The sequence below is a fragment of the Anastrepha ludens genome, chromosome 2 (assembly GCF_028408465.1).
Source record: "Anastrepha ludens isolate Willacy chromosome 2, idAnaLude1.1, whole genome shotgun sequence".
Lineage (NCBI taxonomy): Eukaryota > Metazoa > Arthropoda > Insecta > Diptera > Tephritidae > Anastrepha > Anastrepha ludens.
The window spans coordinates 90974742-90990242 of record NC_071498.1 but is presented as its reverse complement, the minus strand read 5'-3'; the positions used below and the strand labels follow the sequence as shown (position 1 = coordinate 90990242).

The 15501-nt window shown below is 36.5% G+C and overlaps 1 protein-coding gene across 1 annotated transcript; it reads right to left on the bottom strand.

Annotated features, from left to right (window-relative positions):
* Positions 1 to 785: 785 nt before the first annotated feature.
* On the bottom strand, positions 786 to 2183 carry LOC128854737 (uncharacterized). Its single transcript, XM_054089063.1, has 3 exons — positions 2025 to 2183; positions 1620 to 1946; positions 786 to 1496 (listed from the first exon to the last, which is right to left on the bottom strand). The coding sequence occupies exons 1-3, from the start codon at positions 2064 to 2066 to the stop codon at positions 1143 to 1145; spliced, it is 723 nt and encodes a 240-aa protein (XP_053945038.1). The 5' UTR covers positions 2067 to 2183; the 3' UTR covers positions 786 to 1142.
* Positions 2184 to 15501: the final 13318 nt, after the last annotated feature.

Here is a 15501-nt window from a genome sequence, read left to right as displayed (position 1 = left end):
TTTGGTTTCACTTAGGTTAGCACGAGAAAGAAACGACTCGCGCTTTGTTAAACTCGGACAAAATGGCTTAAGCAACTATCGCACAAATCATGAAGAAGAAAATTAACTAGCAGATATAAGAATAAGTGGCAGGTTAATCAGCTAACCTGTAAGAAATCAAATAGATTAACGAAACCAACGCAAGGCTGAGTCTTGTGAAGGCCCTATGCTCCCGAGAAAGAGCTACTTTAGACTGGAATCCACAAAAAGCGCGAGATAGAGGATGCCCAAGGTGCTCACGGCAAGGTATCAACATAAATGACCTTAACCTGGCATAGGCTGAAAATCGAAATCAATGGAAATCATTTGTTGTGGCACTAGACACCTAGTGATCGGCGCAATAGCCATTAATCATCATCATCATCAATAAGGGAAGTTGCAGGCGCTGTTTGCCGAAATTTACAAGAGTACTGAGCTATACTGTGGTCCCTCAAAGCTTCAGCGGAAATTAAAGACACATAAAGTTTATGGACCTAAAGGTATAGGTGCTACTAAAATATTTTAAAAGGAAATTAGAAGGTATTATAGCTTTAAGTAAAAATTAAACTTTTTGAATAACTAAACATTGGCTCTTCTATCTTATCATTGGTGTGCTCTTCTGTTCGCTCTCGGCACTGCGGTATCAACATTGACTATGCCATCATCGAACTTTTTGCCTTGAAAATTTTAATGGATTGGAACTCTACTGATAGGCAAGCAGTCGTTTAATAAAAATATATATACATACATACATGTAAACATGTGCTCTTATTTTCCCGTTTCAATACTTGAAATCAACGACGCACATGTATTTCGATGAACAGAACAACAATTACACAGTTTTGAGGCCATTCAAATACATTGACTCTATTGAATCGCTTTCATTCACAGATTTATTCACTACTCAACTTTTTTAATTCTTTCTCTCATACATGAACTTGTTTCGTTGATTCATACATTTATTCACTACTTAACTTGATTTGAATCGCTAAACTATACTTGTATAGTTTTGTTCGAAAAGTGATTAGAATGAATTGTAACAATTGAAATTAACTTTTCGTGCACTTTCGTTAGGCTTCGAGCAAATGCTTATGGCATGAATATTTCAAATTTCATGTTGTCAGTTAAACGTGAGCGAGCCCAAAACACGTGAACTCCTGATACATCCACACACAGGAATTGCGGTTACGTCTACGCTCCAGACAATGCTGTATATTCGCTTCCACTGCAGGCACACCCAATTTAGTTCTTAGCGCCGGTATATCCCATCTGCGTGTTTTCGCGTCATACACTTGCAGGCGATCAACGAAGCATTTGGTGAAACAAGGTATAGGTTCGCGTACTGGATTCTTCGTATAGTCCTTGATGCGTTCCCATTCGTACTGATCAAAGCGGTGCAGACAACCCTTCATGGCTGTTTTCGCCTCGCTGCTAATGTTCTGGATGCTTTCGATTAGAACAAATGGATCATCCTCGAGCTACGTGAAAGACAAGGGGAAATGCAAAAGTAGAGGTAGAGAGAGGTAGAGGGAGAAAGAGAGAGAGAGAGATAGAAATATATGGATAGGTGAAGTTTGCCATTTTACAGATTAAGAACTCACGCTGACAATGCAATGAAATCCATGATAGGCCTGCTCGCAATTATCCGCTAATGGCACCATCCGGTGTTGGCAAGCATTGTAGAGCGGTTGACCAAATTGGCTGATCACCTGTTCTGATTTGAAACCCACAGACTCATCGAACATGTCAAACATGTGTTTGATGTAGCATTTTGTAAAGCAGGGTATCTCTTCGGACTTCTCAGACCACTCCTTGTAACGCACCAAACGTTTTGCATTCTCCTCATTCAAACCACCATAACTCTTTAGACATTCGGCAATAATGCGACTTTCTTCCGCTTTTGGTTCAACAACTGCCGTAGCGGGCGACTGGTAAAAATCAAATTAACCAAAAGCCAAATATTTAAAATGGAATGAAAATAACCGCATAGATATTTGTGATCTTACTAAGGCTGCTACCGCCAAGAGAATAATTAAAGTAAAATCCATAGTTTTGAGTGTACTGAACGTTAGTCGAGCCGAGTCAAGTCGAGTTTGTATTACATCAGACCAATGTGGGTCTTTTGTGCGATTAGATTGCGCGCAAGTTGTGGACTGTCCGATGGGATTGAGTTGGCAATTTGCTGTGGCGAATTTCTTTTAGCATGATTTAGCCATTATCAGCATACTCTATGGAGAGCATAAAGAACAACTCAAAACTTGCTGATAACCTAAATTTTTAGGGTACCATCGAATGAGCTGAATACCAGCCGCAATGGGGTCGTAAAGAGGTGCAGGTATTGCTGATATGGGCAGAGTCTATTTTTATTGCTTATTTGTTTGTTAAAGCTCACATGTTTGTTAAACCTTTGAAGCGGCGAAAATTTCTGGTTAATCTTGAAAGAAATAATTGTTCGGATGTATGAATATGTATTTTCATTAAGTGTTAATGGAGTTGTTGAAAAATGTAATATTGTCATTCGTATTTCACACAATTTATAATCCACAAATACAAATAAGTAACGTTTTTATTGCGCTTGCATAATAATTGACGCTTACACATTTTATGGGTATTTGGCCGAGCTCCTCCTCCAATTTGTGGTGTGAGTCTTGATATTTTTTCCCAGATGGAGTGACGACTCTAAACGGTTGATGGGTTTTGATGAAGAGGTTTTGCATCACAGAAATACAGAATGAAGTTTGCTATCGTCTACCGAGGAGCAACCGCCTTTAGAAAAAGCTTTTGAGCAGATTGAAAAAGGAGGTTGCTTTTAATTTACTTCGAAGCAAGAAAGAATACGCCCGTCTTGTATGAAAAATACCAAAAATAAGGTTGGACAGATTGTTTTTGTTGATTCCACCGATACTAAAATTTTTATGGAGGAGAGATCGAAAATACCTTTATGACGTACCTTTCCTTTGATGTAAAGCTTATCCTACATTTTAGGTTTTGTTTTTATGAATAAGGGGGAAAAATGTTACATAAAAGGATTATTTTTCGAACAAAATTCATTTAATTGGCACTCAATAAAAGCAGACTTTTGTAGTCCATTTCTGTACGAAATTGACAAAATTGTGCGTTAAAATGCCGTCACATTGATTCGATCCATATTGTGCGATTTGTAAAGAAAAAGTGTTTCTGAAAGCATTCATCAAAATACGTAACAGTGGAGAAATGATATACCAATTGGCAAGGAATATGTCAAATTGAATCAACAATTGTTTGTGGCAAGATTCAGAAAAGCCCAATCCATCTCCATTTTTGGCATTTTATGAGCATTTCGACTGGCTTCATTCGCTCCTTTTTCAGAAGATCTGTGTTCGAAATTGTTCTCATAGCAGTCGGATAAATGGTTATGGAGTGTATAAGCTACAAACAAGCAAAACACATACTCTCATATTTATGTACAAGTACTCGTATACAAACAGGTAAGATTGGCATTTGAATATACGTGAACGATTTTTACATTTTTAGTTTTACGTTGAAGATTGATTGGCAGATTTGGAAGCGAAGAATTGATTATTCGCATAAGCTACTATAGTCTGGCTAAACGGAATTCATTGCAAGATTTGTGGCATATGTCCTACTTGCCGTGGAACTATGCTAAATGTTTGAAATTATTTACTTGTAGATAAGTCATATTTTGATTTGTTAATAAGTGGAACATATTTTAAGATAGTTTGAGGTAGTTTTCTTCTAAGACATCCAATACATATGAAAAATATTCTTCAATTTAATTACAACTAGTGGTCCCGATTGGGACTGCGCAGCATTGGAAAATACCCCTGCGAGATATTTGATACCAAAAGTTTCGGCCTCTCCAGTTCCTGATGCTAAAAAAGATTGTACGAGCCACAGACTTTAATCATGTACAACTGCCGGCGTATACCGATTATATTGACATAATTGATCTTAACAACCGCGCTCTTAGTACTGCCTGTTCTAAGCTTGATAAAGATGTAAAGCGAATGAGTCCGGTGGGGAACGAGGACGAAGACGAAGTCGCTGCTCTCATCAAACAAGCAGTTGGTACACTCACGTATCGGCCCCACGTCACTGTTGACAGTTATGATTTTGAATTAATAAACAACCTCGTTTATTGGGAACCAGCATTAACACAACATTAACATAATAATATCAGTCTTGAAACTCAACGGAGAATCTCTCTTGCCAACAAGTGCTACTTTGGACTAAGTAGGCAAGTGAGTAGTAAAGTTCTCTCTCGAAGTACAAAATTAAAACTTTACAAGTCTCTCATCATGCCCGTCCTATTGCATGACTCAGAAGCTTAGATGATGACAACATCCGACGAGGCGTCCCTTGGAGTTGTTGAATGAAAGATTCTGCGGAAGATTTTTTGACCTTTGCACGTGGGCAGCGGCGAGTATCATAGGCGACGGAAAATTGAGCTGTATGAGCTTTACGACGGCATAGACATAGCGCAGCGAATAAAGATTCAGCGGCTATGTTGGCTGGGTCATGTCGTCCGAATAGATACAAAGGCTCCGGTTCTGAAAGTATTCGATGCAGTACTAGCTGGTGGTAGTAGAGGAAGAGGAAGGCCTCCTCTGCGTTCGAAAGATTAGGTGGCCGTCCGTATGTATATATATATACCAGCAGAATCTGGGTGAATATGAATATGTAAATTAACCTAAATAGGGTTGGCCATATTAAACTGACCCATTGAGTAACCCTATAACTTTTTACTGTAATTTCAGATCAGCTAATGACATACCGCGTTGGAAGCGTCAGTCGAAGGAGATTTATACCATGAAACAGTACACCCCAATAGAACGCGCTGAAATTGTTCCGCTGTACATTCAAAATTCCTTCTCGATTGTAAAAACGCAACGTCATCAAATCATTATGAGTGATGAGGCCCATTTCTCCTTGAACGGAACCGTAAATAAGCAAAATTGCCGTTTCTACGCCACTGAAAACCCTTAAATTATTGAAGAGGTACCTCTCCACGACCAAAAAGTTACAGTCTGGTGTGGCATTTGCGCTGATATGGTCATTGGGCCGTTCTTCTTTGAAAATGGTCAACACCAACCATTGACCGTCAATCAAGAGCGTTATCGGGCCATGATAACCGATTTTGTGATGCCGATTGTTCGTGAAAATGGTATGGAGCACTTCTGGTTTCAGCAAGATGGCGCACCACCACACACAGCACGAGCCACCGTCAACTTATTGAAGACTTTGTTCCCTGGCCGTTTGATATCAAAAAGCGGCGATTTTGACTGGCCGCCACGATCACCGGATTTGACGCCACCGGACTTTTTTCTTTGGGGCTATTTGAAATCTAAGGTTTACGTCAACAAGCCAAAGACACTAGGCGCACTTAAGGCCAATATCCGACGGGAAATAGCCGCCATATCGGCCGAGACGCTGGCCAAAACTATGGAAAACGCCGAAAAACGGGCACATTACGCTATACGAGCTAAGGGCGACCACTTGCGCGATATCATATTCAAAAAGTGATGTAAACGAATCTCCTTGAACTAAATTAAATGTTTTTCACAATGAAACACAAAAAAATGTTTCTTTTTCCATATTTTTTTAATAATCACATGGGTCAGTTTAATATGGCCAACCCTGTATATTAAGAGTGAATTCAGTTTCGGTGTTCTAAAAAAGGAATTATTTCTTCAATATGAAAGTCGTTTTTGTTCGCTCTAAAAATAAACTTCATAACTGAAGCTTTAACCAAAGGAATTAATAAAAAATAATTAAAAATTAGTGCATTGACTCAATTACACCTATCACTCTAACAAAAGTAGGTTCTCATCCAAATATCCGGTCACTAAAAGAGCTTTTAACAGGGTATTATACGTTGCTTATTAAAAAAACAACTACAATTGGCCTTTCATACTGAGGTTTCTAGCGGATGGCTTCAGATATTGCAATGGGTTGTAGTATGGATACAGAAGTTATTGAATATGCATGCTAATTATAGTAGAAAAATATTTTTCTCTTGATGAAAAGAGCTAAGCATAGTACGAAATCAAACGAAATCAGAAAAGCATTTTTTTCACTACTTGTTTACTTATGTTTAGTCAAACCCATCATTTTGAAGAGGATGTACACCACAAGTAGAATGAGGAGCTCGGCCAGAAACCCTATTTGAGGTAGTGATGGAAACTCTTATTTGGTCCTTTACGCACTCCATTGCTTGTCTGTTTGTATACTGCAGCTGTCTAGTTCACAAATGTCAAATATGATAAGGTAATACGACGAGCTTAGAACAACAAAACTTGTTCGCGAAAGAAGTACCTCAAAGTAAATGGGACCCTACTTTTTGCGGAAAATCTGCTCATGACGAATCTGAATCACTAGAGAAACTCAAAAAAGTCAATTATCAGTGGTACCACTTATTTACAAGTTTCTGAGAATTAAGGAAAAAAAACCGCCGAAGACGAATTATCCTTCTTCTTCTTCTTAATTGGCGCGATAACCGCTTACGCGATTTTGGCCGAGTTTAACAAAGCGCGCCAGTCGTTTCTTTCTCGTACTAACCGGCGCCAATTGGACACACCAAGTGAAGCCAAGTCCTTCTCCACCTGATCTTTCCAACGCAGAGGAGGCCGCCCTCTTCCTCTGCTACCACCAGCTGGTACCGCATCGAATACTTTCAAAGCCGGAGCGTTTGTATCCATTCGGACGACATGACCCAGCCAACTTAGCCGCTGGATCTTTATTCGCTGCGCTATGTCTATGTCGTCGTAAAGCTCATACAGCTCATCGTTCCATCGCTTGCGATATTCGCCGTTGCCAAGGTGCAAAGGTCCAAAAATCTTACGCAGAATCTTTCTCTCAAACTCTCCAAGCGTCGCTTCATCAGATGTTGTCATTGTCCAAGCTTCTGCGCCATACGTTAGGACGGGCATGATGAGAGTCTTGTAGAGTGTTAGTCTTGCTCGTCGAGAGAGAACTTTACTGCTCAGTTGCCTACTTAGTCCAAAGTAGCACTTGTTGGCAAGAGAGATTCTACGTTGGATTTCAAGGCTGACATTGTTATCGGTGTTAAAACGAATCATCTTTAACCAAGACAATAGGAGCTCTCACGAACCGGCTAACACAAGAGAGTTTTTCAGCACTCAAAAGATGGAATTAATTGATCATCTGTTTTACAGCTCTGATATGGTACCTGATGACTTCTTTTTGTTCCCGAGCATCAAAAAAAAAAAAAGTGAGGTAACCAGTTTTCAATGCCTTCTTTAGGCTCTTGAAGGCTTTAAGCAGCTCGTTTCGGAGGTATACCCTTCTGAGTGGCAAAAGAGGTTTGAAACTTGGTTCAAGCGAATGCAGCAATACATCCATTTTCACTAATAGTTCACAGTATTTTCATTATACAAATATTCTGATGCTGTCAACAGGTAATTTAGTGATATTGTATTAAAAAGTACAAACACAATGAAAAACCCAATGCTGATCTATAACATTCCTATATTAGAAGGTCAGTGTCATGAAGTATGCAATTTTTCCAATATAACTTTGTATCACTTTTTATGAACGAACACATTTTTTGCATTTCCGATATAAAAGCTCTCAAAATATACAACTTTTGTACAGATGCCGCAGAATATCTGTGCTTCTTTTCATTTCTATTAGAAGCAGAGCAAACTTTAAATGCAAAAAAAAAAAATTTTTCAAGCTTTTCAAAAAAATACCATTTGATCTGCAGCAGCGCATACTGGATATGTCTAGTTATTATATAAATTATTCGTAATCGTTTGTATGCATAAATACATGACTATGTATGTATAGCTATAATACCCTTTTACGAGTATTGTTGCCAAGTGTGTTAAAAAAGTCAACTAGTTGCGAAATATTTTGCAGTCGTTATTTTTTCGCAAAATATTTCATTGATAAACACCACAACACTTGTCAATCAGGCCAGAAAACAAATCCACCTATTGCTGCGTGCCGCTTCACACTCTGATTTAATAATGTTTGAGTTCGTAAACAATGTTTTGAGGTGTATTTGTTGCTATTTTGTATATTATTATTTTTTGTTTCTTAATTTGTTTGTTCGCAAAACTATTTAATGTAGTTCATTACTTTCCTTACATTATTCAATTTGCAAGTGTCAAATTTGCACGTAAAATCATGAAAAGTCATTACAGTTTTGCCTAATATATATATGACAAGTAATGGGAAGTTATCTGATAATAAGGTAACCATTACCTTATTCTCAAATAATTTGTATCATTAGTGATTTCAGTCTCAGGGCTTCGGGATTCCATGCTGTTTGAAATTCCGAAAATCTCGGGATAATTGGATTCAAATTTCGGGATTGGATATAATATTTTCACAACAGTCGAAGGCCAGTGCTTCCGTTTTTTTTTAATTTTTTTGAGTGGAATAATTATTTATTTTGATCGCTCTTTTAGTAAATAAATAAAACCACTATTTTACATCAGATGAAATTGGTAAAATTTTTATTACAAACATGTCAATGTTTGAGAAAAGAAAAACTTCTTTTGTATCACTGGTTCAGCTTTAAGGGATTGCTCTTAGTTTCGGGATAGTCTTAGGATCGCCAAAGTCTCGAATTCAGTAAAATGCCGACTAAAAAAGCTTATGTAATGAATTGCCTGTACGATAGCAAAACAAAACAAAAAACGGCTTAGGCAATGGGCCAAGGAATAATACATCGGCTGTGATAACATCAGACAGTTTTGCACTAATTCCAAATAAATTAAATTTTAAATACATTCAACAATAAAAATTATATTAATAATAATAAGTTCATTTCTCCCCAACAACCTTATCCTTCCAATCCTTACTCATGCACAAAAGTCAGTGCATTACTTGCATTGTGGCTACTAAAAGAAGCAAAAAAAATCAAAAGAAAAAGACGTAGTTACACATTGCAACAGTGGCGCCAGGAAGAGGAAGCTGTCAATCGCTGTAATAGCGCAGACACACCAAATTTAGCGAAGTTCGTAACCATCTGTGTGATCCTACTGCCAGAAAAATCTGACACACCGATGGCGCTCCAAGCAGTAAGAAGGCGTTCTTCCTAAGCAACGACAGGTGGGCATTCCCACTAATTAGGACTGGTAGCGGCAGGCTAATGACCTGCCCATGTAATCAAACAGATTAAAGAAACCAACGCAAGACTTAGTCTTGTCGAGGCCCTATGCTCCCGAGTGGAGTGAACAAGGAAAAATAATATTCATGGTAAACCTACTTGCTTGTGTCATTAGTTCTGTTACAATTTCAATTAGAACTTAAGGAACGAGTTTTTAGATTTCATTCCGCTGCACTCTGTCTATGTCGTTGTAAAGCTTTTTCAGGACACTATTCCATTATTTTCGCTATTTAATGTCATTGCAAATCTGCCGAATAACCTTTCTTTCAAACGAGACTTATACAATTTTTAGTTTGGTTCGTTGAGAAAGGGTAAATGACTCAAATGACCTGGAATGTAATAGCATCTTTTTATTCAAAAGTAATTCTTCGTTTGATCTAGAATAGTGCTCTCTCTAATCATAAATGAGAGGAACCCACATTTACATACATTCAGATAGTTCGGCGACTTTGGAAGCACGCCTACCAATTTTCATCACCTTAAAAATGATAAATTATTGCTTGAACCTTCTTGGTTTGTTTAGCAACATCGACAGAATGCTATTAGGTTGGATTCCTGCACGCGAGGGATATGAGGGAAATGAAATTGCTGATCATTTAGCTCAAAAAAAGCCAAACGTGCCATTAATTGGTCCTGAGCCAATTCGTCCACTAACGGATATCTCAGAAAGTGGTAGAAGCAGAAATTCGTTGAATACTGGCGGAATTATATTCATCAGCGATAAGCGAAACAATTCATAACGCGGATCAGAGGAATATCTGATAAGTTGCTTTCTCTCAATAGAATAGACTTAAGACTTTTAACTGGTGACTTGACACACCTCTTTAGCCGGAGATATCACTTAAACAAAATTGATCTCTTTGAGACTACCATCTGTCGATTCTGTGAAATAGACACTGAAAATTCAGAACACATTCATTTGTGAATGTCCTGCACTAGGCAGAAAAGGGATACATAACTTTTGTGACATTGCTGGGCATTCATATAAATTATGGAATAATAAACCCCAGAAATCTTCATAATATAGAGAACCTCAACAGGTTTTGCACAATAGATCTCTTTCGGTCACAGAGCTTAGTATCCTAATAATAATAATTATAAAATCTCTCTATAATGGTTTCCTTACTATGTGCAAACAGTTCGATAGGACTGAAGATGTGGGTTAAATTATAGATTATTTTATTCCAAAATATTCGAGAAATATGTAATGGACTAGAGAATATCCCAAATGCTTAGTTTTACAGCTCTCTCTTAACATACGCTACTTTTTACAATAGCTACAGTTTTACATAAGCTAATACAACACCGTTTCAATGAATGATGAATGGAAATATTCGTGTCATTATTTTTAGTATTTATTATTACCCATACATCAATGATGCCGTCCTATTGCCCGAAAAATGGCACACAATTCGATAAGTGTATAGTTTGTAAATATGACCTTGAATAGAGAGAGAGAAAAAGATTCGTTTGTCTAAATTAACATGTTGACCGGTCAGCTGGCCAAAAATAGGCTAAGTCACACTTTGAGAAATTGGTCACAATAAAATGTTAATAAGTTAAAAAAAAAAACAACTAATTAGCATAATTGAAATCGCGCAATAATTTCGTTTGGAATCTTTGGAATATGCGTGAAACAAATAGAAAAAATCCGTAAAAGAAAACAGAAAAAGGTATGTAGAGGCGGAGACCGATGATAATGTAAAACATGTTGGGATAAATAAATTGAAGCACTAAAATATTATGTAATCTTTGAAACTGTTTATGGGTATTTCGGTAAAAAGTTAATTTGTGGTAACGAAAACTGGAAATTGTGAAAATGTGTTAGTTAAGTGAAATAATAAAAAGAAGAAGAAGAAGACATAGAGAAAATTGATATGTGCGCTAACTGTTAACTATTGGCTTTGTGCCTATAATATCCATCTTTTACGGCAGCTTATAAAGAAATATTGGGGGCCCCATCTGCACTCCGAGACAATTATGGAAAATTCTAAGCTATTTTCAAATCTCCATAATGTTGCGTCAAAATTTTAAGCGAAAAATTGTTGAGGTAGTGAGTATTCTAGAGGGTCCGCTGCAGCAGACCGGGTTTCTATATCTGCTCGACTTCAAGGAGACAGATACCTGTAAAATTTCGAAAAAAAAAACGTAAAAGAACGTAAATTTAAGTACTTCTTATATGTATTATAGATCGTCAACTAAGCCGACTCTATTCTTTGAGTTCGAGCGATGGGAGAGGTATAGTTACGTTGCTGACTTTAGACCCGTTTTCCCAAAACTATATTTTTCGAATTGGCGTACACGATATCTCGAACATTTATTGATCGATCTCCCTGAAATTTTGCACACATCTTTTTTATGATATTATTATGTGAATTTACAGTTTTTAAAATTTTTCGAAAAAAAAATTTTTTTCGAAGCAAAAATAGTAGGAAAATTCGCGCAAAAATTTGGTTTTTTAAGCATTTTATTCTGCGAATTGTTTTTTTGTTTTGTTTTTAATTCATATAGAAATTATGACATTAATAAACAAACCAATGCCCGCCGATTGAGAAGCCCCACTGCGACCTTCCTGGAAGTATTGAGGGTGCATCCGCCATTTTAAATGATTAAAATAAAAAAAATATTTATATTACTTTAATGTATAAATAAACTGTATGCCAATTTTGAAAAAAAATATATTGACTTCTTCATTTTAAATAATTTTAATGAAAATCAGGGAAAATATGGCCGTTTACAGGTGTCTGTCCCCTTAAAGTATTTCCCTGAAAATGTTTTTTTCGAAGTTCTTTTGCTCAAAATCTAATTCACATAGTTGACAAGGCATCTCTGGAGTTTTGGTGTTCTTGTTAATACATTTTTATCTTAAAATAATAAATAAAATTGGCCGATTTTATATATTAGCGAAAATCAATTTTTTGACTTTCAAATTCAAATCAAAAAAAGGAGAAATATATCTTTTCGCCAATATATATTATTATTATTATTTATTTTTTTTTTCAGATTTTTCTGTTGGGTGTTTTCATGCACACCACAAAACTACATGTTTTCGAGGTGCCTCTGGAGATTCATTATCACTCGCTCAATTTTCAATATTTAGCAATGAAAATTTGGGAAAATATGCTCTAAGTGTTGCATCATTATATGGAAACTAACTGAAGGCTATCTACATATATCGCTCATAACAATCTTAAAAATATGTCTTTTTTCACCAAACTAACCTTAAGCTGCAACAAAATTACCTTAGTCCATGCCGTTTCGTTTCCTAGCACAAGTTTCGTGAACATTCCTCAAGTTCCGTGTACGTCCCGCTGACGAACAGAACTTGCACGAATGGACTTGAGGATAAAAAGGAGTAAAGCGTGAACTCCAAATCAAGCATCAAGCAAAATTTCGGGAGCCATAGCTTTCAGCGTTTAAGACAGTTATGCAATTTTTCAATTGAGTAAAGCGGTGAAAGCCACGAGACTTGCTTAAGATTAAAAAAAATTGAAATGGCTATCTGCACCAGCCTCTTTGTCTGTTAAAAAAAAAGGAATTTCAAAATTTTTGAAATCGGGGTCTAGTCACTCCGCTTTATAGCAGATATTACCGAAGAAATATAGGATGTCTGAGGTTAGTAAAGCGATAGTGGATATATAGTATTGAAGCCACGAGTATATTATTATGCTTTTTATGTAAATACTGACCGGCATATTCATTCACCTATGCAACTCTTTACTTGGAAAATTAAATGTTGTTATTTATTACAAATTTCCAAGTTTGGGGAATTGCCGAAATATGATATTTAAAAATGTTAAACAAAAATTAAAATATTAATAAATGCAAGAGGTTTGAGCTATGTAAATCGCAGAAGTTCAATCTCTTAAAAACAGAAAGAAAATAACTTATTCAAGCGATCAATGTGTGATGTGCTTTGGACCAGTGGCAAAAAAACGAACAAACAAAATAACAAAATAGCATTAGGGTGTTAATTTTTTTGCTTCTAACAATCTTTACTAATATTGAAAATATGTTATGTTGACCGTCTTCGATTCACCTTGCGTTAGCGAGTAGCAAAAATGTTATTTTCTACTATTAACGGCATACCTTCCTCTTTGTAATGAAATAAACATCCGATCATTTATATTAAAAAATATAATTTTTCTTTGAATATCAAAATAACACCTCTTATTAAAAACCCTTTAGATGACGCAACTGGCACACATAAAAATATATTGGCTGCATTGGTGCTGCACAGACTTTAAACTGTCTCTCTCTCTCATTTGCCTTTAATATTATTAATGGGATAATTGACTCTTGTTTTTTCTTTAATGCACATCCCCCAATGCTATCGCGGGATTATAAATTTTCTTTCCAAAAACAAGTTGGAAGTAATTATGCTATAAATGCTCCAATTTATGGAGCCTTAAGAGAACTGAATTCGTTCCTAAATTATGTGTTTTATTTATTTTTTTCTAAGTCTAAATTTATGATGTTCTCAAACGAATTTTACATTCAACGTGTAAAAATAGTTTTACTTTTAAATTTTGGAATAATAATTTTAGTGTTATATTAATTTTTATAGTTTAAGCGCAGTATTGCCAACAGTCTGAGAGTGAACTATTGTTATATAAGACTTAATAATTAAATAAAAATTACACTTGTCTAGTCCAAAAGCTGTCCTGTCTGAATGCGGTCTAATGAAATTTTACTAATATCTGCAAAGATAGCTGGCAGCCTTGAATATTGTAGTCTATACCATCTTTGTGAGGTATAGCCATACTTGCAAGTGGCGGATCTTGCTCGGTGACTTTGCTTTCAAGCGAGCAGGACCCAAATATAGCACTGGAGAGAGAATATAATATAAATAACACTGTACGATAAAGTCACACTTTTAGTGTTTCGTGCCTTATATATGACTTTTGAAAACAATCATTTCAATACACACCAGTGAAATTAACGCTAACATGTTCTGCGTATTGACTTATTACTGGCGCGTAAATTGAATTTTTAGCTTTGGCTTATTAATAAGATTTAATGCCAAATAGTTTTGTGCTACATCTCAACCCGCCATATCGCTCTACTATGAGTATTTTTAGCCCTCTCTCACAAAAGTAACAAAAAATACCCATCTATTCAGGAGTTAGAGGACTAAAATATGATTTGTACGAGTTGACTTACCGGTTCAGGTAGCCTTAATCTAGAAACAAACGAGATTATTTAGTCTCAGAGCGACGAAAATCTAATTTTTTTTAAAACTTTCTGGCCTCCTTCACCAGCAGACCCACTAGCTTTGATTCTTTGCCAATCTTAGAAAGGAAAAACTCGTATGGTATCAATATCATCGGCTTACGCCAACAATTGTACGCTCCTATAACAAATTGTACAGGAGCGATTAAGCTCTGCGGATCGTACGATCTTTGTCGACATAAGGTTAAAGAAGACACACGACAGGGAGTCACCATGTCTGAAGCCTCGTTTGGTATCAAACGGTTCGAAGAGGCCCTTCCCAATTCTGACGGCGCTACTGGTATTGAGCAAGGTCATTTTGCATAGCCGTATTAGTTTTGCGGGGTTATCAAATTCAGACATCGCTTCTTGTAGGCAACTCCTTTTCGTACCGTCGAATGGCAAAAGAATTTTAAATATTATTCAGATGAAACTGGCCGAGAGAATGTGTAATTTCATAGCCAACTATTATTCTTTTACATCTAATACTATATATTTAATATTTTTCCCTTATATAAGTGACCCCCCCTAATGTGTATCTTTGTAAACTGAATTCATTGACTGACGGTGGCGGTGGTGTGTCTTCCAAATATACATATACTTGGGTAAGTCAGAAAGTTCGCGAACTAAAGAGCAGGGGATATGAAATTAGATAAAGCGCCACTGTATGAGGCCTGGGGAGATATACGTTGTCATATCTCATGAGCGGCTGAACGGCGAATTTGGATGTTGTGTTTACTGTGCGTCGTTTCTGAGCGGCCAGTGGCTAAAAAGCCGTTGTGAAGGCAAGAAGATCACACTCTTATTTATAAAAAGTTTCTACGTTCAACAAAAAGAAGATTTGGCGTCAATCCTACAATTCGAGGAGGGTCTTGTTATAGCGAATTTAACCATCAGCCACCCAAATTTTGAGGTTATGGGCACTAAATATTGTATTCAAAATATATTATACTCTACATAATATAATTACGTCAATCCTTTATTATTTTCACAATATCACTCGCCTACCTGCTAAACTCGTGAAAATGGAAAAAGGTTCAAGACGATTGAATTATCGGCGAGCGAAAACTGAACAGTAAGAATTTAGATTTCTGTTGTCTGTCTGTACTTTTTTGTTATATATAAAAAATTTA

What these genes read in the sequence shown, in the direction of transcription:
- LOC128854737 (XM_054089063.1), bottom strand. Translation starts at nt 2,066, where the DNA reads ATGGATTTTACTTTAATTATTCTCTTGGCGGTAGCAGCCTTA. An exon ending in TCTTGGCGGTAGCAGCCTTA is followed by an intron (nt 1,947 to 2,024) that starts GTAAGATCACAA and finishes GATTTTTACCAG; the next exon opens with TCGCCCGCTACGGCAGTTGT. An exon ending in GATTTCATTGCATTGTCAGC is followed by an intron (nt 1,497 to 1,619) that starts GTGAGTTCTTAA and finishes TCTTTCACGTAG; the next exon opens with CTCGAGGATGATCCATTTGT.